At 35.7% G+C, this 27,485-nt stretch overlaps 2 protein-coding genes across 10 annotated transcripts in view; one reads left to right on the forward strand and one right to left on the reverse strand.

Annotated features, from left to right (window-relative positions):
• Nucleotides 1-8,757: 8,757 nt before the first annotated feature.
• Nucleotides 8,758-17,274, reverse strand: LOC306654831 (uncharacterized protein). The gene is made up of 2 exons (XM_079128734.1): nucleotides 16,966-17,274; nucleotides 8,758-8,845 (listed from the first exon to the last, which is right to left on the reverse strand). The coding sequence occupies exons 1-2, from the start codon at nucleotides 17,192-17,194 to the stop codon at nucleotides 8,769-8,771; spliced, it is 306 nt and encodes a 101-aa protein (XP_078984860.1). The 5' UTR covers nucleotides 17,195-17,274; the 3' UTR covers nucleotides 8,758-8,768.
• The window catches only part of CDIN1 (CDAN1 interacting nuclease 1), a 213,998-nt gene continuing 203,559 nt past the window's right edge, over nucleotides 17,047-27,485 (forward strand). For 2 of the 9 annotated variants that reach the window (XM_079128732.1, XM_079128728.1), the window contains exon 1: nucleotides 17,047-17,370. In XM_079128732.1, coding sequence (XP_078984858.1) covers nucleotides 17,270-17,370 — 101 coding nt within the window. In that variant the 5' untranslated portion in view covers nucleotides 17,047-17,269. The remainder of the gene's footprint in view (nucleotides 17,371-27,485) is intronic. The other 7 variants (XM_079128725.1, XM_079128729.1, XM_079128724.1 and 4 more) reach the window with 5 other exon arrangements.

The following is a 27,485-nucleotide window of genomic DNA, read 5'->3' on the forward strand; positions in this document are numbered from 1 at the left end:
TACAAATCATATATTTGGTGAAACTGTAATATCCAGAATATAGAAAGAACAAGAAAATTACAAAGAAACTAATAAAAAAGTGGACAAATGATTTAAATAGATATTTCTCCAAAGAAATACATAAATGGTAAATAAATATGTGAAAATACCCTCCACATCATTAGTCATTAGAGAAATGCAAACCAAAACAACAATGAATTGCTCCTAATTACTACCAATGAAGATGGCTATAATTTTTTAAATGAAAAACAATAAGTAGGGCTGGGGAGATAGCTTAGTTGGTAGAGTGCTTGCCTTGCATGCACAAGGCCCTGGGTTCAATCCCCAGTATTGCAAAAAAAAAAAAAAAAAGTATTGTGAGGATATGTGTGGAGAAATTGCAAAGATCAAACATTGCTGGTGAGAAATTTCACTCCTATGTACATAAGAGAACAGAAAACATGTATTTGTACAAAAACTTAACATGAATCTTCATAATAGTATTATTCAGAATGATCAAATCATAGAAACAACCCAAGTTTTCATCAGTTAATTAAAAGGTTTTTTTAAAATGTGATAAAATTCATATTGTAGAACATGATTCATCCATGAAAAGAAATGGGAGTACTGATATACCCTACGACATAGGAGCATCTTGAAAACATTATGGTAAATGAAAGAAACAAAACACATGAGTTCACATATCATACAATTCTATTCTTGTGAAGTACCCATAGTAGGCATAAAGAGAGAAAAAAATGAGATTAATGGTTGCCAGGGTCTAGGAGATTGAGTAATTGGAAGTACGGATTTTGGGAAGGAGGGGAGTAAGAGAAATACCTCATAATTAGCATAATGGTCACATATTATTTTGAAGGTAATAAAACACTGAATTGAATAATTTAAAATAGTTATTTTTTTCATGTGAATTTTATCTCAATTAGAAAAAAAAAGTTTACAAGAGAATAGCAACAGCAAGAGATAAATGCTGAAGATATGTGATAGTTCGAGCTAACATTTGTCAATCACATTCTATATGCCTGGTCTTCTCTAAGCTCTTTGCATAGCAGCAGGTATTCTCTCATCAGATCATCACAGCACTCTGCAAAGAAGGTATGAGTATTGTTCCATTTATATATTTGACAAACTTGAAGCATTGAAAAAATTAAGTAAATTCTATAGCTAGTATGTAGCAGAAGGAGAAGTTAACTCAAGTCTTGCTGACTTGGATACTGGTTCTCAGGGGTAGCATGGCTAAACCTGAATCCTACTTACTTGTAACCTAATTGCATGCATCTCTTCTGAATTTCAAGTTTAATGACTTAATGTTGAAATTGGCCATGATGAAGAAATTAAATATTTACACCATGGAAACTGGCAAACATTACAAGATAGGGTTGCTGTTTCTTGTGAACAGCCAGTTTACCAGCTCTTAACTACTATATCATCTAGCCTTTATAGGGCACCAAGGCAAAGGCAGTGGCTTATTTAAGAAACATGCAACTAATGCATTTAGAAATGAATTAGATGTACTAATTCAAGAAAAAAATCCATTTCAATTTTTGGGCCATAGTCCATCTTCTTTACACCCCTTGTATTCTGATACAAACAGCTTCCCCTAATGTTGTATTTGTGCAACATTCTATTACAAAATTCTTATGTCTTCACAGGAAAATTTAGAAGGATAAAGATGGTGGCTATAAAGACAGTTACAGTGGACTTGAATGTAATACTACTAATAATCAACATTGTTAAGCAATTTTTGCCATTCTCCGGTATAGGCTATTAGCTAGAAAATTAGGGAATGACTTATAAACGTTAAACTTTTAATTTTTAGCTGCAGTATTTTTCTTTTACAGAATGGAATGTGAACAAAAAAAGCTAGTGTAGTTACTTCTTCATAATAAGCAACAGATCCAAAGTGAAATCTTTTATAGCATGTAACATGACTTATGAGGGGATAAATTTCTCTTAAAGGGAAGTTACTTTAGAGATACAGAGAAATGAGAACATCAAGTTTCTTTCCCTCCTTTTAAGCACAAACAAATTAATTGCTGCTTAAATTTTCTAAATCTAGTGTCTTCCTGAGTTGAAAGTTTCCACCTGGAGGAAGTGTTTATGACCACCTTGTAAATCTCTATCTTTAAAAATTAATTCATACACATTAAATCAGTAGGAACTCTTTATTCATAGGGAAAAAGCAAAGATCAGGTTTGTAACTGAGTATTTCAAAGGTTCAAATAGTTGTTCCAAAGTGAAGGCTGCGAAGTATCTCCTGAAACATCTGAACCCTAAATCAAGTCAAACTGACAAAATATGCTAACACTCTTCAGAAAGATAAATTAAAACCATTCTGAGAAAAGTAGTTACTATTCTTTAGTACTGGTTTCCATTAAGAATGACATTAGGTTTACTCGTAAGTTTTAACTAAGCCTAATCCCTTTTTGTCCAACAAGAAAATTAGTTGTATGAAAATAAAGCAAAGTAGCTTTGTGGTTAAGCATGTAGGTTCAAAGACAAACTACCTGGTTAAAATCTCACTTAAATGACTGTTTGATTATGAACAAGTTAACAATCTCTCAGCCTCTGTGTCTTCAGTCAGATTTTCCAGTAGTAACATAAATAAGGCTCTTAGGACAGCACCTGGCAGACAAAGTATGTTATATAAGTTACCTATATTATTAAATGGGTACATTGAGTCACAGAATAATGACATTTTAGTCCATTTTATAGCAAATTTATTATAAATAAATTTATTATATTAATATATATTAAATTTATTATAAATAAGTTTATTTATAATAAATTTACTATAAATAAATTTATTATAAATAAACTTACTATAAAATATTATTTCTTGATTAGTAGGTTATTATAAGAAATAGTAAGACAATAATAATTTCAGCATGTAGGCATGTTCTAGTTACTAGCTGAAGTACTGTCTGTATTCTGACTTTTAATCCTCATGATCATCAATTAAGTAGATGCTATTATCTCATTTTATAACTGGAGCCAGGTACTGTGCTACAGGAAAGTTAAGTAATTTACCAAAGCACATACAGCTCTTTAATAGTAGAGCCAGAATCTGAGTGGAAGTAAGATATATAAACTAAATCCAGAATCTATGCTCCTCACACACAATATGTCATTGCTTCTTTTAGATGCATCTTAAATGGTCTCAAAATGTTCACTACCCCTGCTCCCCCCAAAAAAGACAGGTGAAATAGAAGAGTCACCTCAAACTTTCTTTGGAAGCAACTGAAAAATAAATTACACTTACATTATAAAGATATATACAGACTATGTTCAAATTTCATCCTCCACTTTGGCAATAGGGAAGATGATTTTATAAGATTTTCTCCCTTAAAAAGAGACTGATTCAATTGACCACGTATGAAAATGGATGGCATTGTCATGTGGTGTACATGCTACCAGGAGACCTAAAGCAAACTCAGGTCCACAGAGCTGCAAGTGGAGAGGAGTGCTCTAAGGAGAGGCTGCCCAGCTGGGAGGCGAGAGTCAGACAGTAGGACTACTAGCATGTCCCTGCCTCAAAGATTGGTTTTAGTAGAGTGTAGAATGTGATTTTTATAGTGACCCAAGTTGATAAGGCTCAGAGAGACGTATGCAACTTAATCTAAATTAAAACTTCAAAAGCAAATGAACAAACATGACTAGAATTCTCCTGTCAGTTCATTAATTCATTTTCCTCTTTGTAGTCAAATTAATATCCAAACTGAGTTTACCGAGTAAAAATCAGAACATTCCTGGCTGCAGCAGCTTTAAACTATTAATCTCTTGTTCCCAGGTTTGAGGTAGAATAAGCCTCCTTATTTCACAGGAAAATTATTTTCACAAGGATTTTTTAACCAAGGGAAATCCTTGGTTAGGACATCTTTAACTTCTCTGCCTTTCAACCAAAGATGTCAAATTTTAACTTAGAAACAATAATCTCCCATTGCTAGTTACTGAGGATACAGAGATTAAGGTACAAACCCTGTCCTCAAGGCTATAACAGTTTACAGAGAAAAAAGATGAACAGAAAATTATAAAACAACAGCTGCAAGCTCTATGCTAGTGATATGTACAGGGTACATGGGAAAAGCCCTACATAGTTTTTACACCCTTCATTTACATTTGAAGGAAAGATGACCTTTTCTAGAAAAGCTTTCCTTTCATCTTTTATCCACCACAAACTTTTCCATCTGTTGTGGACTGAATGTTACTGTCCTCCCCATGTCCAAATTCATATGTTGAAATCGAGTCCTCCAGTGTGATGGTATTCAAAGGGAATTGGGTCATGAGGGTGAACCCTCTATGAAAGGAATTAGTGCCCTTGTTAGAAGAGACACAAAAGATTGTTTCCTCTCTCCACTCTTTGTCATATAAGGATGCAAGAAGAGGATCACAATCTGCAAATCAGGAAGTGTGACTTCACTAGGCACTGAATTTGACAAAACCTTCACCTTATACTTCCTAGTTTTCTGAAACTTAAAAAAACAAATGTTGTTTAAGCCACATAGCCTGTGGCAATTTGTCATATCAATCTTACCTGACTTTAATAGTCCATTTTTCATTACTATAACAAATTGCCTGAGACTTGGAACTTTATAAAGAAAGAGGTTTGTTTTCATTATGGTTCTAGTCTAAGGTTGAATGACTGCATCTGATGATAGTCTTCTTGCTGGCAGAGTTCTAAATGACACAGCACATCACATGACCATAGATAGGAAGCATGCCTATGTATCTTCTGGGTTTTCTACTTCTTTTTATAAATCCAAGAGTATTAAATAATACGGGCTTTGGCCTGATTACTTTTTCTTATCCTAACCACCTCCCAAAGGCCCCACTTATGGTCAGATGAAATTTTTACCTTCTCAATACTGTACAATATGGACTCAATTTCAACACATGAACACTTGGGAGACATACTCAAAACACATCCAAATCATAGCACTAATGAATACAATACCCATTTCCCCACTGTCCTGTATCTTCAGGCCTGCTTTCTCCACTGATTGTTTCTCTGTGGTCTTTAGACAGGCACATTTCCCCATATCTTAAAAACCCCTTTCTACATTATTCTCCAAAATACTACTATGCTATCTTGCTCCTTTCCCTCCCTTCAAGCTCTTGAATAGTCTATACTTACATCTACTCTTTCTCAACTCACATTCCTGCCTCAGCACACAATAGTCACGCCCCTCGCCCCATCAATGCTATTATACTGAAACTAGTCTAGGAAAGTCACCACTGGCATCCTAAGTGACAATGCTTAGGGTCCTCTTCTGCTCTCATTCTGGCAGATTTCCCAGTAGAAACTGAAGCTGTTGACACCTCTTAAAACCACTTCTTTCCTTGGGTCTCTTCCCCCTGCTTCCTCTAAAATCAATTTTTCTGTAAATGCCTTGAGAAAGTAATTTAAATTCATTTTTGGTTTCCTGAATGAACTCTTCTTGCTTTCCTTCAGTGATTTTGTCTTCAAGGACTTCAGGTACCATCTGTATGTGTCAATCAGGGTCCCAGCAGGAAACAAGTGGCAATCTTAAATGGGATCATCAAGGAGATTTTTTAAAAGGGACTTCAAATTTCTGAAAGGAATGGTTAGTACCCCAGGTCTCATGGCCCCAAGGCCTGAAGGATTCTGGAAGAAGCCATTACTGGAATCTAGAGAGTGGCTGCCTAGAAAGGGTCACTAGGCAAGAGCTGTGCCCTTTGGAAGAGGGATGCAGCTAGCATGAAAAGGAGGGAGTCATGAAATAAATGTCCAAAGCTTATTCTTTTCTTGTCCCTTGAAATTTTGCTGGTGCCTCCCATTGCCTCAGCCCAACTGGAAGCCAGTGTACAGAGATGGAATGAAACTAGGTAAGGATCTTAGGGCACTGAAAAAGTTGGCAAGCATGTATAGAGAGGCAAGCAGAAAAAAACAAACAAACAAACAAAAAAACCCCAATCCTGCACAGATGCAACATCTCTAGTCCTGACTACTCTTCTGAGATCTTGGGCAGTGTTTCTGTTTCATCTCTAATCTACTTATAGTACACTAATGTGCCCTAAAATTAATTTGCTAATTCTTCTATTTCATCTATAGAATGTTCCTCAGTCACACTACTATTTTCTCTCAATCAAAAACCATGAAATAGGCTAGGCGTGGTGGCATATGCCTGTGATCCTAGGAGCTCAGGAGGCTGAGGCAGGAGGATCCCAAGTTCAAAGCCAGCAACTTAGCGAGGCCCTAAGCATCTTAGCAAGACCCTGTCTTAAAATAAAAAAAATTAAAAGGACTAGGGATGTGGCTCCATGGTTAAGCACCTCTGGGTTAAAATCCTGGTACCCCAAAAATAAAAAATCCATGAATTGTTTTTGACTCTTCCTTCTCTTTTATTTCTCCCACTAAAGTCTGATATACCTTAGAAATGTTATTTTGATTTTTGACTCTGCTTTCCAATTCCATTTCTTTAATCAATAGCCTGATGCTCTTTTCCTGCACTTCTGCAATGATGTCCTGGCTCAATTCCCTGAAACTGTTCTTTTTGTCACTCTTTTATCATCTTTACACTGCTGTCAGTTATCTTCCTAAAAGATCATGGTGTTCCTTTGTGAAAAATCTTTAACAGATCTTTGTTGTCTTGGCATAAAATCTAAGCTTCACACAAGACCTACAAGGTACTAATCTGTGCCTTTAGCATTATGCATGTGTATATTCAACAAATATGTCTTGAACGCTACAACCCCAGTAAGAGGCTAGGTGCTAAGTAAGGTCTACAAACAAGAGACCATGCACACACTCTAGCCATGAGACCAAAGGAGAGCGACAAATGAATAAAAATCTAAAATAAAGTGACAATCACTAGAACACATTAGAGAAAAATTGACCTCTGGTGGGGTTTGGGATGTGAGAGAGGCAAGGAAATTGAATACTATTAAAGCTGATACTTGGAAAATGAGTAGATACTATCAGAAGGAATAAGGGTATATCAACAGAAGGGGAAAATGCATGTTCCCACGAATAACAACACAAAATAACAAGGTGGATTCAGTGTACTGGAAGTAAAGGGTTCCAACAGTGATCCTCAAGAATTGTGCATTTAAAAATCATGCTTCCACTGCATGTAAATTCTAAGTAATTTTTTTAATTAGAGCGAAAGTTCAGGGAATGATGAAAGAGTTCTGTCATGAATAGGACATTTTATTTGTCAAAACATATAAAAACTCATCTATTACTATGTAAATCACTGTGGTGATAACTATCAAACAGTCCACTTAAAAATCTAGGTTTTACTGCATACACATTACATCTTAATTTTTTTTAAAGGATGACCTTGGAGTTGAAAAAATTTGGCTTTTTTGTGTCCCTTTCAGTTATATAAAATTGAACAAGTTACTTATCTTCTCTATTTTTTCTCATCTGTAATGGTAATGTCTCCCTTTGGGCTACAAAAGACTCTTTCTGGTGCTTAGCAGGTTGTAGGTAATTAATGAACAGGATCTGTCAGACTGTGTACTTTAGTGTGTGTAGGGTTATCAGAAAACACTGAGAGAAATGAAGCCTGAAAAGTATGCAAGGACATCTCAAAACGAATTATGTTTTGTATTTTCAGAAAAATCACCTTGGTCTCAGTGTGGAGGACTTTAGTAGAGACAGAGTAACATGAATATCATTAGGTGAGTAGTACAATAAAGAAAGGAAAAACCCAAATAATGGCAGGAGCATCATTCTTGGAGTAACTGGTAATATATGGCCATTAGCAGTGGATGCAAAGATGGGAGGTAGTGCTATTTTCCAAGGAAGGAAGCAAACTTAAAGGGGCTTGGAATAGGCTCAGTTTTGAAAAAGTTATATGTGAGATGCCTGCAGGATTCAGAGATGGATGTGTGTGGGACACAAGTGGATACATGGTTTGGACCCCTAAGTTATGGCAAGATATTTTATTATACATTGAGCAAACAGCAAGAATAAAATGAGAGTCTCCATGAGAGAACGGAAATGAGATGAGCTATTTGTGGAAATCCAAGAGAGTACAAGCAAATGTAAGCCTGGAGAATTACAAGAATTCTAAAATCTGATTTAGTTCATCTGGGTGTACATGTAAGGCTCCTTTGGGGAAGTAAATAGGGATTTTATACAATCATGGAAAATGACATTTAGTTACTTTGCTGTCTATTTTCAGAAATATAGAAAGTCTACATGATACATACACATGCACACACACACGTCTGTTTCTATTACTATGTGATATGTATATTACTAAGGTAGAGATTTTTAGTCCTTTAACTATTAAGATCTTCCAACTAATTCTTTCATCTGAGTCCTTTTGACTTCAAAGCTTGGTCTTATAAACATTAGATTAGACTGCCTTCATTGCAGATAATTTTTGATGTATTGCTGATGAAGGCTTGGGAAACATTTATATCTAATAAGGTGACTAAGTATAACCCCCAGTTCCTCATGAATGCCTTTGAAGATAGGAGGCTGTTAGTCTAGGTCCTCTGAGAAGCAGATGCCAAGACAGAATTTGACGTGCAAGAGATTTATTGGGGTAAACACCTGTGAGGGAATTAGGAAAGAGAGGGAGGAGGCTGGGAGAGCTGTCTGACCCCTGTGAAGGAGAAAGGGAAGACAGGAAGGACAGGAGTTGGATTGTAGTACAGTTCTAAGAAAGATAGGGTTATGTTTAAAGGGATTGTTTGGTAGCTGTGTTAGCTTTTTGACACTGTGACAAAATGCCTAAGAAAATCAACTTAAAGGAAGAAAGATTTGTTTTGGCTCACAATTTCAGAGGTTTCAGTCAATGGTCAGCTGATTCCTTGCTTTTATCCTGAAGTAAAGTAGAACATCCTGGCGAAAAGGCACGGTAGAGGAGAGCTGTTCCGTCATGGAATCCAGGAAAGAGAAAGAGAGAGGGCCAAAATGGAAGGGGCTGGGGACAAAATATAGTCCCCAAGAGTAGACCCCTATGAACCACTCCAATCCACTAGGTCCTACCTCCTAAGTTTTCTTCACCTCCCAATCATGTGATCAAATTATGAATCCATTAATTGATTAATCCACTGATGAGGTTAGAGCCCTTGCTTGTGATGCAGTCATTTAACCAAAAGTGCCACTTCTGGACATTTGCTTCATTGGGGACCAAGCCTTCAACGCTCTGAGTCTTTGGGAGGCATTTCGGATCCAAATTATAACAGTGCCATTTCCCATTTCTATCATTTGGCTGAGGTATTTAGGGTGCTTATTAGCCCAGAGAGAGTGAATTATAATTGCATAGTGATACATTAATAAAATATTTTTCCCTTAGGAATAATAAGAAATCAGTAGATACTTAGATGAAACACAAAGTATGTATGGCCCATGTTTTGGGGAGGGAGATGGAGAGATTTTTGAAAGCTTTGCCTCATTTATGCTGTGGGTCTCAATTAGGCAATACAAGCCTAAGTCTGAAGTCCAGAAAAATCAGCATGTCAATTAAATGCCTATCAAACATATGACTGAGGGAAACTTGTTGCCTGATTTAAGGACATTATGTTTTCATTCATTTTACAAGGTAAAATACATTATAAAAACTTCCTATTTGGAAATGACTTCAAACTTACCAAAATGTTACAAAATAAGCACAGTACAAAATTAAAAATGACCAAATGCCTATATTCTGTTATGCAGATTCACCTATTTGTTGTTTTACTACATTTGATTTATCATCTATTCTCTCACTGTCCTTTTCTCCCTGGATTATTTAGGATAATTATATATATATGTATATATATATAATAAACATATATAATATATATTATATATATATTCTTTATCTCTATTACCTCCATGTCTATTCCCTAGTAATAGAGAAATTATTTATATATGTTTAAAACAATTTAATAATCTAACCTCTCTTTGAATTCCCATTAAGTAAGTTTATTCAATAATGTCTTATATAATACTTTACTTGTACAGGAGTCAGTCTACGGTCAAACATTGTATTTTGTTGTCATGTCTCTAACCTGTTTTACTCTAAAACATGAAGCGATCTTTTGATAAAATGAATTTATCAAGGAGCCAGGTGCTGTGACACACATCTGTAATCCCTGTGGCTTTGAAGATTGAGGAAGGAGGATCACAGGTTTGAAGCCAGCCTCGGTAGTGAGGCTATAAGCAGCCTAGTGCAAACCTGTCTCAAAATTAAAAAAATTTAAAAAAGGTCTGGGGATGTAGCTCAGCGGTAAAATGCCCTTGGGTTCAATCCCTGGTACAAATAAGATAAAATAAAATAATAAATTTATTAAGTTTGAGGACAAAAACTCGGTCAGTTTGTATATTTCTTATACACATGGCCTAGAACATTGCCTGGTACATGGTATCTCAGTAAATAAATGATGTATAAGTGAATGAATGCACAAGTTTTGTGGATGTCCATATTTCTTAAAAGAAGTTGGCAAAAAGGAGTTATGTTGATGTTTTGCATTTTTAAAGCATTTATGTTTTAAAATTTCTGTGTATACAAATAATTCAAGTGTTGTTTTATAAAACTAGGTTTGTGGTAATGAGTACAAGTGTGAGTGTGTGTAGAGCTTAAGTGTTCTTCAAGCTCCCACCTCTATCCTTGTCCACACCATTACCTTAAATCCCTTCTCATCCCCATATCAACTTAAGCCTTTTAGTGTTGTTTGAAAGTGAAATGGAAACTCAAGCTCTTCTGGCATGAGGATTGTTATCCAGTGTGACTGTCCTCTGTGCAATGCAAAATATTTGCTCTCTGCATCAAGGACTGTAATGAATCTTAGTGTTCAGATATCACTAGTAGTCTTGCGTAAAACAACAACAACAACAAAAAACCCATACTGGTTTCTCTGTTGACATGATGACTGACAGAATGTACATGTGGTAGGAGGCTTACTTACATGATTTCAGTCATAGTTCTGTGACTGGAATGCCCAGGAAATCTGTCCATCAGTTGCTGAAATCTCTACCTTGTTCCAGAGGGGCCATTGCATCATTCCCACATTAAACTGCAGCTTGTTGATGGGACCCACGGATGGCTCAGCATCTTGCTTACCATGCCAGTGACCTCATTTCAAGGACTGGCTTGTGAAAAATCTATCTTCTAACTTTAGAAACCTATTATTCTACTCTTTCTGTGAAGGTAGGATCAAAAATTACCAAATTTTGATAAGGATATCTAGTTCACAGTATAATATAAATTAAACAGTGCTGGATTCAAGTTGTATAGTCTGATTTGATCGATGTAAAGGAAAAATCTTTGCAAAAATTACTGGAAGGGGACTGGGGTTGTAGCTCAATGGTAGAGTGCTTGCCTGGCATGTGTGAGGCATGGGGTTTGATTCTCAGCACCACATAAAAATAAATACATAAAATAAATGTCCACCAACAACTAAAAAATTTTTTTAAAATGACTGGAAGGAATAACTTCAATGTGGTTACAACACTTGCTTTCAGGTAATGGGCCTACGGATAATTTATACTATCTGATCTTTCATTGTTGGCTATAAGAAACACATTTCTTTGATGACCATAAGAAAAGAAATTAAGTTTAAAAAGGGAAGAGGAGTGTTTATGTATAGCCTCACATTTAAAAGTTAAACGGGTTGAAATTCCAAGCCATTTTCTTAGTTTCCCCATATGCCAAGTGGGTATAACAATGTCAGTTATAGATTCCGCAGTGGCAATACATTAGATAATTATATAATATGCTTTCATTTTCTCAAAAGAATGGTGCCTATTATTATTATTGTTATAACTGCTATATTTATCTCTGACAGAACTTCTTTCCTTAACTATCAATCACAGAGAGAGAAAGAATTCTAAATCTTGACTGGCATCTTACCTGCTCTTTTGAAAGTCTAACCTAGTGAGATGGCAATAGAGGGTAATTCTTTAAATGAAGAGTCTTAGAGCTAATCTCCATCTGACATGTGTTCCAACTCTAGCTTATGTTGAAAGAAGTGCTTATTAGGGACAGACTTGCCTCCCTGCCTATCATTCCTCTTTACCCCGCCCCCAATAGAAACCCTCTACTCCACTAGCATTGCTTCTTCCAATTCCTGAATTTATAAATGTGAGAAAACCCTCAGAACATGATGTATTCTTGCAGAATGGTCTTTGGGCCAAGAAGAGTGATTGACAACTGCAGAAATTACATCTGAGGTTTAGTCCTGCAGGAAAAAGGGATACAAATTGCCTGCAAATTATCCACAAGTCCCTGATGAGCCTGAGGAGAAAATTTAAGAGGCTTCAGTCTTTCTCTAACAAACATGGTCACATATCTCCTTCTGCTGTAACACACAAACGCCCAAGAGAAATTATTCCCATAAAAAAACACTACTTTGGTCCTTATCCTTGTCAAATGCAGTGATAGTAAATGTGAAAATGCTGATTAGTAGACTTTATCATGCACCAATAGTGTTCTGAATGTGATTCAGAGCAAAAGATATATATGTGCTCTGATTGACAGGTTTATAATCTACAGAAATTAGGTTTTATGAAAACACATGGTATTAACTTCATAGGGTGCAAATTAAACAGCCTATAACAATTTGTACTGTTGACCTTAATAAGTATGCATACAGTATAAATACAGTAGAATAATGATAATAATAATAATGGTTGGTGCTTAGAAGTCTAAAAGAAACAGGTTAAACTTCTAACTAAGAACACATGAAAAGTGTGAGGTCCTAGACTTTGAAATCAGCATTCCTTCTTTGCACACATATATTTAAGGTATAGTGCTACTCACAACATGGTCAGCAAACCAGAACTGATCTTCAAACTTTTTGAGGTAGTAACTTCAGAAACTGAGAATAAGCACTTAATAACCTTTTATCTTAATTGATGAACTTATTATAGTCTTTTAAATCTCCAAACAACAAACTGTGGGCTTGAGTTTTACATGTCTTTGTAGATTTCATTGTTTGAGTCATGCCATTTTTGTTTATTTTACCTATGTGTCTGTGACAAATTGAGGGAAAACTGGGTTCTCAACACAGACTTTGAGAAACACTATTCTAGAATGATGTACAATAACTGATTAAGTAAGGAGAAACCACCTCTCTATGTCTTAGTTTTCTCACTGAGATAACAGATTTAATGATAGTGCTTAACTGGTAGGGCTGGATTTGAGAATTAAGGGAAGATATATGAATGTTAAATCATTAGCATATTCCCTGCCTTTGGTAAGTGCCCCTCAAACATTAGTTTTTAGTATAACTGAATAACAAAGACATGAAGAAGTGCCATTCTGAATGATGTGCCCATGAGACCCAGTTTCTGTTTGTAACAGGTCTTAGTGAATGCCCCCATCATCATGTGACCTTCCTCTGGAATTAGGCCACCTGGTTTCACAGACCAAGACTTCATTTACCACTTACTGGCATGAAGGAACCAACATTTGGCTTTTGGTCTTCCCTGACCTTTCAGTGTAAGTGCTCCACCTTATAGTGTGGAACGTCCTTCTGTATGTTTTCCACAAGTCATTAAATTGAGTAATTGCTGCAGGCCTCAACAACTGCTTTATTCTGATCTTAATTGCTTACTAAGAGCTTTCATTACTTTAGGACCATTTTAGGATAAAATGACTTGTCTCTCTAGAATGGCAAGTCTAGAGACCCAAACTCTGATTTCAAAAGATGCATCAATTAAGGTGGTGCTTCATAAAACACAGAGAAAAATGTGAAATCTTTTAGTCAAAGTGGTCAACTTTTTAGAAGTGTGTTTTGGCTAAATATCAAAATCAGAGGTCACTGTCCCTTCAACAGGCATTCTGGTGGCCAAAGACGGTAGCAGGCTATTTCAGAGAACAGATGCTTTATTAAGAATAATTCAGAGTTTTCAAATCCTTTTTGAATTACAGTACAGAGCAACAGACAACATGAGGTTTTATAGCCATAATAACCTGGGTTCAAGTCATGGTTTTGCAATTTAATACCTAGGCCTCTCTTTGAACCTCAGTTTCCTAGTCTATAAACTAGGGGCTCTATGGTCTACTGCATAGGATAATTGTGAAGATCAAGTGAGATAAGGCATAATGGGATGATGTTTGAACATCATAGGTACTCAAATATTAGCACCCTTCTTTTTCTTTACTCAGTGAGTAAATTTCAATGACTTTTTTTTAAAGTAGTGTAATAACTCTACCAGAGACTCCATGAATAGAATCAGACTTTACAATATAATAAAAGTAATAATGTCAGTGTTTTTTAAAACATGCATTGGATTTGGCAGACTATTTGAAAGTGTGGCTGATTCTTTCCAAGGCTGAGCATCCTTAAACTCCCCTTGCTCTGCCTAGAACTCTTTGTTCCAGTAGGAATAACTTTCCCAGTCATGTGACTTGGGTCATTTGTATTTTTAATCCTTGTGTTAGCATGCTTGTTGAAATGATGCTCTGATGATTCCCTGACAAACCCCATACTCCTTTAAAATTGTTTAACATTTATGTTGCCCAGGAATCTATCTTTGGCAGAAAGATATCTGGGTCCCCCAGTTTGTCTTTTAGGGCTGTAGGTTCTTCCAGGGAACTGTACTAGTCCCCACTTTGACACATTTTCTTGGTCTTGTTTCCTATACCTTTTCCATATTTTCATTTTTTTTCTTCCCTTCAGAGGAGACTTAGGGTTACATTGAGAACATTCAGGATTGGAGAGGCTGTCAGTTGCTTAAAGTGACACATTTCATGGCAGATTTTAAACCATAGTCAATTCTTTGGGGGTGTTCAAGTTGGTGTTTTTATTTCACAACCTACTTCACTTGGTGGGGAAACCATATTGCTGGCTGAGAAACAGTGGGGGAACTCAGGCATGCAGAAGTCACTCTAATAAAGTAATAGCAGATGAGGGGCATTGAGTACAATGGGAAATGGGAGGAGAACAGAGAAGAGTGAGGGAGGAAGGATGCCTCAGTGGACCAACTGGCCAACCCCAACCATTACACATGGTAAGAAAAAAGAAACTAATTAAATAACAACCAAACGTTTCTGCTCTGCTTCTGTTTTGTGCTTAATAAACAACACTACTGTCACTGCCAACGAAAACAGCAACGAAACTGTGCTTTTCTCCCAGCTCTAACTTTAAACAATCTACTAGAGTTGGGTCGAGATTGTAAACTGGCAGCATGTTGAAAATAAAAACAGAAAAACAAACCTGGCATTTTTCTTAAGGTTTGTGAGGGTGAATATAGGATAAGAGCCAGAAAGAAGAGTTGCTATAAAAATAACTAGTGCAAACATCCTTGAACTGATGTTTTCCATAAAAGTCTGATGGCTGTGAATTGTAAAGAGTAAAGTTGCAAAGGGGAAAAGAACGGGGGTATCAAGTGGTGTCTGCTTATTTTCAGCTAGCTTTCATGTAAAAGTCATGGCAGGGTCAGCAACAAACTAGCCAGGTGGCAACTCCAGGCCATGCTGCCATAAATAAATAGTTATGTACTAATGTCACACAACCAGAGCTAGATGCAAAGCATATGGGAAGAAAATATGCTGATGTAAATACTCAGGGAAAAAAAAAATGATGGTTGCTGAATTTAGGATGTACTGTTGGTATTGGACTTTGATATGCCTGAGAAAATAAAGTGGCGAAACATTTTTTAAAATCCCAGCTAAAAGATTTTCAAAATGTAGAGCATTTCTTTTCAAAAAAAAAAAAAAAAAAAAAATCCTTAAACTTTGGGCTTAGGAGTGTGACTATTTGGTGTACTAATTATTGAGTTGGCAAGACCATAGACACTGAAACTAAATTTTGGGAGTTAATCCTTACCCTAGCTACTTATTTTTTCTCATGACCTCAGGAAAGTTCCTTAACCTTTTCATGCCCTACTATATTCACTCTGTACAAAGGGGAGGAAGGGAATGATAATGGCAATAGAACCTGCATCACAGGAAATTATGAGGATTAAGTGAGTCTTTACATGGAGAATCTTGGAAAACAAAATCTAGTAAACACCCTGTCCATTTTTATCAAGTAGTTTTACTCGATTTATTTTATTTAGACTATCTGCTGAAACTTATGCTAAGCAATCCTTTACTTGTACTATCTTGTTTAATCTTAAAAACATCCCCATGAATTAAGTATCAATTTTATAGACAAAGTAACTGAGGCCACAGTGGACTAAGGAATTTATCCAATTGAGCATATCTAAGCTAAACTTCCAACCCATACTTTATTCCACATGAAAATATTTTAAACCACTTACATGTTTTCTAAAAGGTAAGTGCCGTTTCTTTGTTTAAAATGTTGAAATTTAAAGTAAAGAGGAGCAACAAATGGACTTCTAAGAATCTAAGTTTTTAAAAAGGGATTAAAGGAGGGGCTGATGTTTCAATAAATTGCCTTAGGAGAGCTGAAATCCACTCACAGCACATATAGAAAACAAAGGATTAGCTCAGTGACTCATCTGTCCAAACAATTATTGGATGCCTATTTTCTGAGATCTAGTTTAGGAAGACAAGATATAATTTCGGTCCTCGAGCATCTAACTGTAGGGCGTGAAAGTGACGTTCTTTGGTGTCATTTGTTGGTTGTTTGATGTAAAATTTAAGTCTCTTTCCCACCAAGGACCAAATTGCCTTCCACGCGAGCTGTAGTAGTTTTAGTACTTTCCCAACACACGCCAAACTGTATGTTTAGGGAGACCCTAGTGAAGTTTACTGCTCGGCTCAGGGTCACAGAGTGTAAACTTTAGTTTCTTTGCAGGCTGGACTGTGCTTGAGGCTGCGCCTAAACCGCAGCGTCTGGGAACACATTCAAATCACGCGCTCTGGTAGAGGATTTCGGGGGCTCAAGTTGAAGGCTAGTAGGACATTCATGAGGCTTGTCCTCTGGTCTGGGAGAGAGGGCTTCCTGGCCTTTTGCAACAGGGGGAGCTTGAACCCCACCAGCACCTGCAGTCCACCCCAGATGAGCGACGCTGGGCATACTTGCCGCGGAGACCTGGGAACTGTACCCTCCAAGCCGGCGGCCGCTACTTCCTGGTTGCCGTGCCCTTACCTGACATGGCGACGAGTTGCTTCGGTCCGCCGCACTGCGCCTGCTCAGTAAACCCAGTCAGGGCAATCGCGTATACAGCCCGCCCCCGCCGCGGAGGTGCGGGGTGAAGCTTGGGACGCCGCGTGTCTCCGCCTCTTGTGTGCTTCTGGGGTGTGTGCTTCTGGGGGGCGACAACCCAGCTAAGGAAGACGAGGACCCTGGGCCGTGCCGCGGTGCGCCCACCCCACATCTCCCGGCGCCAAGCCTGCTTTCGCCCCAGGGTGTTGTTTTCTTGTCCCCGCCACCTCCTGGTCCCTGGCCCAACATGATACTGACCAAAGCCCAGTACGACGAGATAGCCCAGTGCCTAGTGTCTGTACCGCCCACCAGGCAGAGCCTGAGGAAGCTGAAGCAGAGGTTCCCCAGGTAAGTGCCCCTTTCTCCCCTCTCGCAGTCCTTTGCCTGCAGCAGCTGTGTCCAGCCACTCTTAACCACGTGTCACACATGAATGGGGAGTAACACAAGTGTCAAGGGTTAGAAGATCAAGGATTGTGAAAAAGAAATCTTTTTTTCTTCCTCACACAACTCTTCATGGATGAGTCCTTTGCAGCCTCCCAAGGCCTTGCAATTAAATTCAAATGAACAAATACTTAGTGAAAGCTTGAGATGTGTTTAGGTGGTGGGCACGCATAGTAGGTGTTTCATAAATGTCCAGTGGTGAATTGACCGATTCTAGCAATGGGAGATGGATGACAGAGACTTCACAAAGTGACAAAATGAATTGTAAGTTCAAAAGGAGTAAATGGAGAATCCTTTTCAGTTGGCCACTGGAAACAAACAAGGGAGCACAGGCCTAAAGGAGCCTCAGACCCTTTGCCTATGACTCTTAATGTTGACTACCCCATTAAGAGATCTCAAGGGTGCTTGGTACGCTCAGACAGACTCGTACCCCAGGGGATTCCGCTTTGAGTCATTGGCCACGTGACAACTAGATCTGAATGTTTCTTTTTATATGTGTACATATTCCACATGTATTTCTGATTTCCCTCCTCCCTCCAACACCAACCACATCATCATGTTTTTTTTCTCCCAGGGATTTTAGGATTATCCAACTTTCTAAGAAAAGACTTTAGAAATTATGTGATATAGATTCCATCTATATCGAAGGAAACAATCAGAACCAGGACAACCAGGTTATTGTATTTATGCTGTAAAAGTATAAAATTTTTGTATACTTTTTTTAAAACTCCAAACCAATTCCTTGAAGAACCAGGACAACCGGGATATTGTATTTATGATATTAAAAGTATAAAATTTTTGAGTACTCTTTTTTTCTTAACTCCAAACCGATTCCAAATCCCTACCATTTTTGTTCTGTGGCCTTGAGGCCTTGAGCATGGTTATCCTTTTGTGGAGGACTTTACTGTCTGTCTAGACATCACGTTTCTTTTTATTATGTTTTGTTTTGTTTTAAGGAAATAGAAGTGATTGGATGATAGGTATTATAATAAACATTGAAACACAAGTTGGAGGTATTTTATGACCTCAATTTTCTGTTGAACTTGCTTTCTAGTCTATAAAAGTGAAGGAGTCTCTTCAGTATTACCAAGATTGAGTTTAGGGCAGTATTCATACCATTGTAGTCTTTAGGATTTTATCAGACTTCTAACAAGGAACAAAATTGACAAATTAGAATCTGAGTTTCTGTCATTAACTCTTTTTAGTTTTGCCCATTAACAATGAAATGGGTGAGGACTATCAACCAAGAGAAAAAGTAGATATTTTTGGGCCATTTTAAAATAGAGCATACTTTTTTTTTTAATATTCTGCTCTCATCATGTACGTATATTACTACTTTGTACTTTTGATTTGCTTTCTCTTCCTTACCCTCTTCTCTTTCTTTTTTCTTTTTTTTCCCCATAGCAAATTCTTGTGTTCTCTGTAAGAAGTAACCTCCCCCGCACTCTTAGCAGCATTTTAAGACGATTCCCTTCCTTTGGGATGCCATGCTATCTTACTTATTCTTTTATAACCTTTTCTTATTAATGACATGCCCAGATATTTTTTACTTCTCCCAAATACTATTCAGGGAATAACTAATTCTCTTTCTACAGGAAGAATTATTTAGAGAGGCCAAATTAATTTGCAAAGGACTGTAAGGAGATGTAGTTTAGTGGTAGAATGAACCAATGCTTGCTCAAGCTCCTGGGTTGATCCCAAGGACATCCCAAAGATGTTTATTGACCAATCAGTGCCTAGAATACAGTTTTTTCCCCTTAGTTTAGTGTTCTATACTAAACTGCCTTCATCAGCTTTAATATTAATAATAACAATAGCAATTATTTTCTTGGTGGGTGGCATTCACATACTTTGGGTTCTAGTTTTTTTTTTTCTACTCTTTTTTTGTGCATATTATCTCTGCTCGTTTAGTTTGTAAATCTTATTCCCTTCCCAACATACTGTGAGCATTCCTCATTTTTAAAAATTCTTCAAAAATTATTCAAAGTAACCAATATTATTATATTTTAGTTGTGCTATCCAGTTCCTTATTGTTGCATTCAAAAGTTTTGTTTTTCTAATTTTTTAACCTTTTTTTGCACATATATAATGAAATCTGATTGTTTTCTTCCTTTAGGGTTCCAGAAGTTGGGAATGACCATATCATAAATTGTTACCCTTTTGGTTTCCAGATCCCTTTACACTGTAAAAAAGTGTTGAAGACCTCAAAAGAACTTTTGTTTATATGGATTATATCTGCAGATATTTACCAAGATATAATTTAAAACTGAGAAATTAAAAATTATTTACTTATTAATTTATTTGATAAGCAGTGAACTTATTACATGTTAACATTTTTATGAATAATAACCATAATTTTTAAAAAGTATTGAGCAAATGACATTGTCCTACACTTTCACAACTCTCTTTAATTTCTGCCTTAATAAAGGAAAATGTCTGCTTCTGCATTCAACTTGTGATATGTTTTTGATTAAAGAATATCAAGAAACTTTGGTCTCAGAAATGTAGTTGGAAAAGGGAAGAGTAATTTAATAGGCTTTGTAGATAATTGTGAATATTTTTATTATTACACAAAATCGAACAAATGGTCTTTATTTATTTATTTATTTATTGGTGATGGGGATTGAACTCAGAGGTGCTTTAGCACTGAGCTGCATCCCCAGGCCTTTTTATTTTTTATTGTGCAACAGGGTCTCCCTAAGTTAGTCAGGGGATCACTAAGTTACTGTGGCTGGTCTTGAACTTGAGATCCTCCTGCCTTAACCTCCCGAGTCTTTGGGGAGTTTCTAGGATTACAGGCATGCACTACAACACATGGCAACAAATGATATTTTTTAAAAGTCATTTGTAAAGTGGAATCCAAAACCTGAATTGGAACTTTTCACACTCTGGCATTATAATCCTCTGGCCTGCTGTGAACTATGAATGGATCTTTTACCCATGCATGATTTTTATTATCATGCATTGCTCATTTGCTAAATATTGGTTGTGAACTCTGTAGATCTTTCAAATTTTTCACCTTTCTTTATACAGTATCAAAAAATCACATTTGTTAATAGCACCACTGATCTCATCAGAAGTCTGTAAGATCTGAAGCTGTCAAGCTTACAGTGATGGATATGAGCTTTCCAATATTTGAATTTTCCCTTGAAAGCTCAAATTTTATCGTTAGCAACAAATGCTATCACTTGTTTTCCTTGAAGTGACAACCTCATGTCATTTATTTTTGAGAAAATGTCTGCCAGATACCCAAATCTGAATAATCACACTTTGTTCATTGTTCATTCAAGTAAGAATTGCATGCTATAGATGGAAAAAGTGGCTAGTTCAGTGCTCAAACAATCATACAAGTGCTTTTCCCTGAGACAACTGTCATACTTCAATATGCAGTAAACATGCTTTGTATTTATTTATTGTCATGTAGAATTTTAAGAGGACAAGATTTAATATAATTAGTGAATATTCTTAAGTGAATCAGTCCCTCCCTCTCTTCTTCCTTCTTTCCTTCCTTTTTTTTCCCCCCTGCAAATGTATTATGGTGAAGAACATAGTGACTGCTAATGCAGTTGTAGTGCTCTGGCCTTGATTTGTTTTCAGGAGTTGGCAGTCTTACCCACTATTATTTTGCACTGTGAGTCCAAATGTCAATACAGGGGGAAAGGCAAGTAAAGTAATGTCTTACTATTTCTATAAAAATAGTTTGACCTTGTCGATCCCCGAGCGGGTCTCAGTGATTCCAGGAGTCCATTGACCACACTTTTTGACAACCACTAGCTATTTCAAATCAAAGAGTATTCATGTTTTGAAGGATTTTGATGTGTATTGACAAATTACTATCAAAAAGATGTACTAATCCTATTACTAGCAGAGCATGGGAGTGTCTAACTTTGCAACTTTTACCAGCATTGAGAAGTCAGTATTAATCTTTAATATGATGTTGAATCAAGAATGACATCTTGTAATTAGTGTTTTAAAAATTATAATGCATTCTTCATTTTTAAAAATGTGTTTTGATCATTTAATTTTCTTCTTGAATTGCCTGCTTGGTGTCTTTTGCCTAATTTTCTATTGGTGTGTTTGCTGTTACTGTTTGTTGATTTGTAGTTATTAATTGGTCTGCATATGATAAGGCTGTTGATCTATTATCTGTCATATTGTTATATTTTCCCAGTTGTTTGTTCTTAAATATTGTTCTGTTTTTGACAGGTTTAGCTTAAATTTATGCTTTTTAAAATTTTTTTTGCATTTATGGAAGTCCCTTATAGGGACTTATAGGAACTTATGGGACTTATATTATAGGAAGTCCCTTCCTATCCTAACATGGAAAAAAAAAAACTTTCACTTAAATTTTATTCTGGATTTTTAAAATAACTTTCTTTATTTTTAAATTTTTAATCTCTCTGGCTCAAATTTATTTTAACATATGCTAAGAGGTGTAAACGTAGCTTTAATTTTTCTCTTACTCTCTGGCTTCTTTGGTAGCTTCACTTCTCTGTGGTTTTTTTTTTTTTTTTTTTATCTTCACTAATATTAAAAAAATTAGGTCTTTCCTAGTCATCACATTGACTTGGGCAATCTTTTTAACCATTCTAGTCTCAGAATCCCCTACTTAAAACGAAGGTGTAGAACTTTGTGATCTCCAGTATTTCAACAACTGTTAGATTTGCCCTCACTCTTTTTCTGTTCTGCAGTTTTATACTAATTTTATCTAGAACATATAACATACTTCATGGAAGTAGTTGCTGAGGACACATTTACTGATTTGCATTTTCCAATTTATTTACTAGATGACCTTATTCAAGTAGAAATGCCCAGCCCATTCAGCTTTTATAAGATTTTATTTTACATTCTAATTTCTTGCCCAAACACTAGATATTTATTTGATTATATCATATTTTATAGATGTATTTTGAAATGATTTTAAATTACAAAAAAGTTGCAGAAATAGTCCAGAGAATTTCCATATACCCCTCACCCAGCTTCCTTTTAACATTTACATCATATACACAGGATAATTGTCAAAATCAGAACATTAATTTTAATGGAATATAGTTAATCTACAGATTTTTAAAAATTATCATAATGAATTTTTCCCACATTTTTATTGGTACATGATAGTTGCACATATTGATGGGATTTGTGGTTGCATATTCTTAAATGCACACAATGTAACAGTGTAATGTGGAAAATATCACTCCCTAGCATAGACCTTTTATTTTTAACTTTGCTATTTTTTTCACTAAGCTCCTTTTTTTTGTTCTAGGATCACACATTGAATTTAGTTGTCATGTCCTAAGTCTGTTCCAGTCTGTGATGGTTTCATACTATTTTCTTTGTCTCTTATAATTTTGATACTGTTTGTGTATATGTATAGTTCTGGTGATTGAGTCCAGGGATGCCCTGCCACTGAACTGCACCCCAGCCCTTTTTAAATTTTTTTTTTTTTTTTTTGAGACAGGGTCTCACTAAGTTGCTTAGGACTTAACAAAATTGATGAGGCTGGCCTTGAACTTGCTATCCTCCTGCCTCAGCCTCCTGAGTAACTGGGATTTTGATACTTTTGAAGAGTACTGGTCATTTGCCTTATAGAATGCCCTTTCATTTGTATTTGATATTTGTTTTCTTATGATAGAGGGTACACATTTTTGGCAACAATGCCTCAGAAATGATGTTATGTTGTTAGTGTATCATATCAGTGGTATATGACTTCAAATGTCTTACTGTTTTTTTTGGATGTCTTATTACTGGTGATGATAACCTTATCTACGTTGTTAAGGTAATGCCTGTCATATATCTCCACTGTAAGGTTACTGTTGTTTCTTTTATACTTATTAAATACCTGTGGGATATTGTTTGATACTATGCAAATGACTTGTTTCTTACCCACTTTTTCCCAGTGATTTTAGTATCCATCATTATTAGTTCTTTCATGGAACAGTTACTGGTATTCATGTAATAGTGATTCTCTATTTTACCGGAGTATTTGTTTAACAAGAATCATCTGCTACTGCCATTATATATGAAACAATCCATCCTATAATCAACCCATGATTTTCATTGGTATTTATAGAGTTTTCCACCACTTAGAGCATTTATTCTGTAATAATTCACTGTGTGTTTACTGTTTGTACACTATTTAGATTTAAAAGAGAGATAATGTAATTAATTTTGAATTGCTTGCAGTCTGAAGAAAAAGTGTAAGACATATCCAATGACTATGACAAATGAGAATCATAGAATGTTAGAAATCAAGGACTTGTTGAACAATTCCTTTGGATATGGTGCGTTAAGTAGAATTTTTAGAGCGGGAGATATACCTTTGTTGGAAATTCTTTTGCTGGTAAACTAAACCCTTTAGGTTCTCTGAATTCCCTTAGCATACATTAGTGCTACTAAGTTGCAAATCAAACCCTGATTTCATAAATCTCTAAGCAGATAATTGTCTATACCTATTGCTGTATCTTTGTCCTTAATATAGGACTCAAGTTTTTCTGATGTGCCTTTCACATTTCTAAAACTGATTTTTTTGTATTGGCCCACAACATTTCTTACTATCTTCCCACTCTTTCTTCCTAACATAGGCAACTATTAATTCACATGAGTGGCTTTAGATTCCTGTGCCTAGTAGAATCTCAAAAATAGTAGTTAAAAACTTGTTTGACTGAGCTCTTTATGCTTAAAATAATATACTTGGTTATTTTGTTGAGATCTTCACCTGAATCAACAAGAAAACTTGAGTCAATTTGCCAGTGTTAAACTTTGTGGTTTTTGGTGGTAAATTTAGGGATCCAATTTAGTTAGGAGTGGACTAGGTAGGGGACAAGCACAAATTCTTACTTAAATTTGCATTTATTTTGTCTTGGTTTAATTTGGTGCAGCCATGGCTACAGTTGTCCCCATTCCCAGCAATGCTCCTTGTTCCCCAACACATGATACTTTTGTTGAAGATGTCGACTTTTCCCATAAGGAGCCTTCTATTTCACTGTTCTTGCTTCCTGTAACATTTTGCTCTTAGGAACTTACTTGGTTTTCTTTTCTTTTCTTTCTTTTTTAATATCTGAATCACAGTTGCCTCATATGTAAAAGAAGGAACCAAGTGCCTTAGCTAGGAAGTAGAGGAAGCAGAATTCAAACCTGGATATCTATCCAAAATCTAATTCTCACTCTGTTGCTTCTCCCTGGTTCATTTCCTCAGGCTGTGATACAGATTATGTGAAACATGGTGTGTAAAACACTTGACATCACTTTTGGAAAGTTTTGAAGGATTAGCAAAATGTGATTATTGTTAGTATTTAGTAGTTTGTCCACAATTGCAGAAATGTCTGAGTAGTAACTTTTTGAAATATAAAAAACACAATTTTACTTGAAACAAAAGGCATTAGATTTTGCAGGAAATAAAAAATATTTACATGGATTGGTTGATTATAGGTATGGTTGTGAACATATATGATTTGATCATCAGTTGAATATAACCCAGATACCAGAAACTTGACTTCAATATTTCAGTATTTCATATTTGATATATAATGGTATTAAAATTTTTTTTCTTTTTCTTCTGGTACTAGGGATTGACTCCAGAGGCGCTTTACTATCGAGCTACATCCCCACATCCCCAGGCCTTTTTTTTTTTTTTTTTTTTTTTAAATTTTTATTTTGAGACTGGGTCTTGCTAAGCTACTGAGGCTGGCATTGAACTTGTACAGATCCTCCTGCCTCGGTCTCCTGAGTATCTGGGATTACAGGTGTGCAAAACATTCTTGGTTTTAAAAACCTTTTTAATTTAGATTCATTAATTTTTAAGAATCATAGTAGGTAATGGCAGTGGATAATTAATACTGTAGGGCTTAGTTTACTGTATTGAAATATTCCTTTCGACCTTGCATCTTTCAATTGAATTGAGAGTTGATTCTCAATTTGTGGTTAATTTTCTACACTTCTGATAATGTTGTGGTAGGCCTGAGTTCCAGAATAATGAGTGAGAATGCTCATAAAGGGAGAAAAAGACTTTTTTATTGAACTGGAAAGTCTATTGGTGGTTTTGCCAAAGGAATATAATTAATTTACATGACCTTCAAAAATAACATTAATTCATACACTCACTCAGAAAAGATAACTGGGGGTATTTCTGCATTGATCATTAATTAGGTTGAAATGTCTAAGAAGAAAATATTATTTTTTGTCTTGACTAATTTTAAAAAATACGATGATTGTAATTTCATAAGACTTCAGGTTTTTATTTTGTTGTTGCAGTGTAGCTTAGTTTTAAAGACTCCTCTGAAATGTTGTTTTGTCAATGTCTGGCCCCTTTGCTTTCTAAAAGAATTGCTTTCTAAAAGAAATGCATAGTTGTTATCAGATATTTGTCCTATTTTGGATTTGTGTAGCTGCAAAGTGAGAGGAGCTTGAGTTATTGCAAAGGAGTGTTTGAAGAAAATGCCAGATAATGTTATTCTGGAAAGAATCCACATGCTGATTTTATATTTTTTATTAGTTTTGGGGAAAACTTTCATGTTCTTAGAATACTGATTTCATTTTTAAATCTATATTGAGTTTTCTAAGGAATAACCCATACCAGAATGGTTACTTGCACAATAAAGAATAATTACATATTTTCCTAGAAAAGAAGATTCAATAAAGTACTGGGTAATAATATCTTATTGTTTAACTTTCAACAAGTATAAGTTGAATTTATCATTATGTTTTTATTATATATTTTGTGCATTTTTGTCACATTGGTGAATTTTCCTTAAAAACAAAATAATCATCATAACATTTACTTTTCTAGAGTAAGTCTGAAAAGTACCTTAATGTAGAGAAACCATGGCAATCGTATAGGAAATGGGTAAATAATAAATTCCTCTTTGTTTTAATTATGCTTTTATTGAAAGAAGGTGGTTTCAAGTGTTTGATTCAAGATATCTTTCTCCTTTTCCCTTTCTGTTAAGTTAATACATTTCTTATACAGGGAGATAACAGTTGGGTGGAACATCTAATAGTTGGAATGGACAACTATCCATTTTTTTTTGGGAACAGAACAGACAACTGAATTTAAGATTGTAGGGTCCATGGATTTGAAACCAGAGTGGAACAACCTGTTCCCCATGTATTTAAGAGGATACCCACTGATCATGTATCTAACCCTTTCCTAGCCACTCTGGGAAAATAGTACCTGCCTTAACTTTTTCAAGAGGCATGTATTTAGTAGACTGTCCTCATAATCCAGCACTTCATGCCATGGAACTGTGACATGGTTTACCACACTTTCAAGTACTGTTTCTTATATGTGTATATAAACTGTATGTGGTGTTTAAACTGTAACTTGATAAATATTTGGGATCTCATCGAGATAACTGAGGACTCTGCAATTTTCTATTCAAATCAAAATGTTAAAATTTCTTAGGACTTGTATCTTGTGTTTGAAATATTGTAACTCAGTTGCTAAAATGTTTAAAACATTAAACTTGTAATAAGTTCAAGATCATTAGAATAAATATTTTGAAAGAAAGTAATTCAAATAGAGGAAAAATACAAGATTCATGTTTTTTGATGCCATTGTGCAGTCAGATATGTAAGTACTGTCTTTCCTTAACCAAATGGTGTCCCCTTATAATTGGGGTAGTTCTGTGTGAAGCCTAGTCTTATTCTGAGATTGTTCTGGGAGCAGAAATCTTGCCCAAGACTGAGACTTAAAATATTGGTACATTGTCACTGAGTCCCCACCTCCCTCCCACAACTTAAGTTTATTTTTTATTTTCAGTTTTGTGGTTATTTTTAAGACCTATCCTTTGCTCTAGGAATAAAAAAGGATAAGATAAGCCAGTTCTAATCTTGAATTTGTTTTATTTTAGGAAATAGGAGGTATAGCAGACCCTGTGGTATTTACACTGGTTATTACTTAAGACTTTTGAAAATCTCCAAATCTGTAGTAGTGTTGTATAAGACAGTAGACTGTACTAACCTGTGGGATTCAAGTGTTTGGTTAAGCTCACTTATCACTTAGCAATTGACTCTCTTCTTCCCCA

This window comes from Sciurus vulgaris (genome assembly GCF_902686455.1).
Source record: "Sciurus vulgaris genome assembly, chromosome: 2".
NCBI classification, from domain to species: Eukaryota; Metazoa; Chordata; class Mammalia; order Rodentia; family Sciuridae; genus Sciurus; species Sciurus vulgaris.

Coding starts and splice junctions, on each gene's coding strand:
- LOC306654831 (XM_079128734.1), bottom strand. CDS start 17,194: ATGTGGGGTGGGCGCACCGCGGCACGGCCCAGGGTCCTCGTCTTCCTT. Junction 8,846..16,965: donor GCAACTCGTCGCCATGTCAG/GTAAGGGCACGG, acceptor ATGACGGAACAG/CTCTCCTCTACCGTGCCTTT.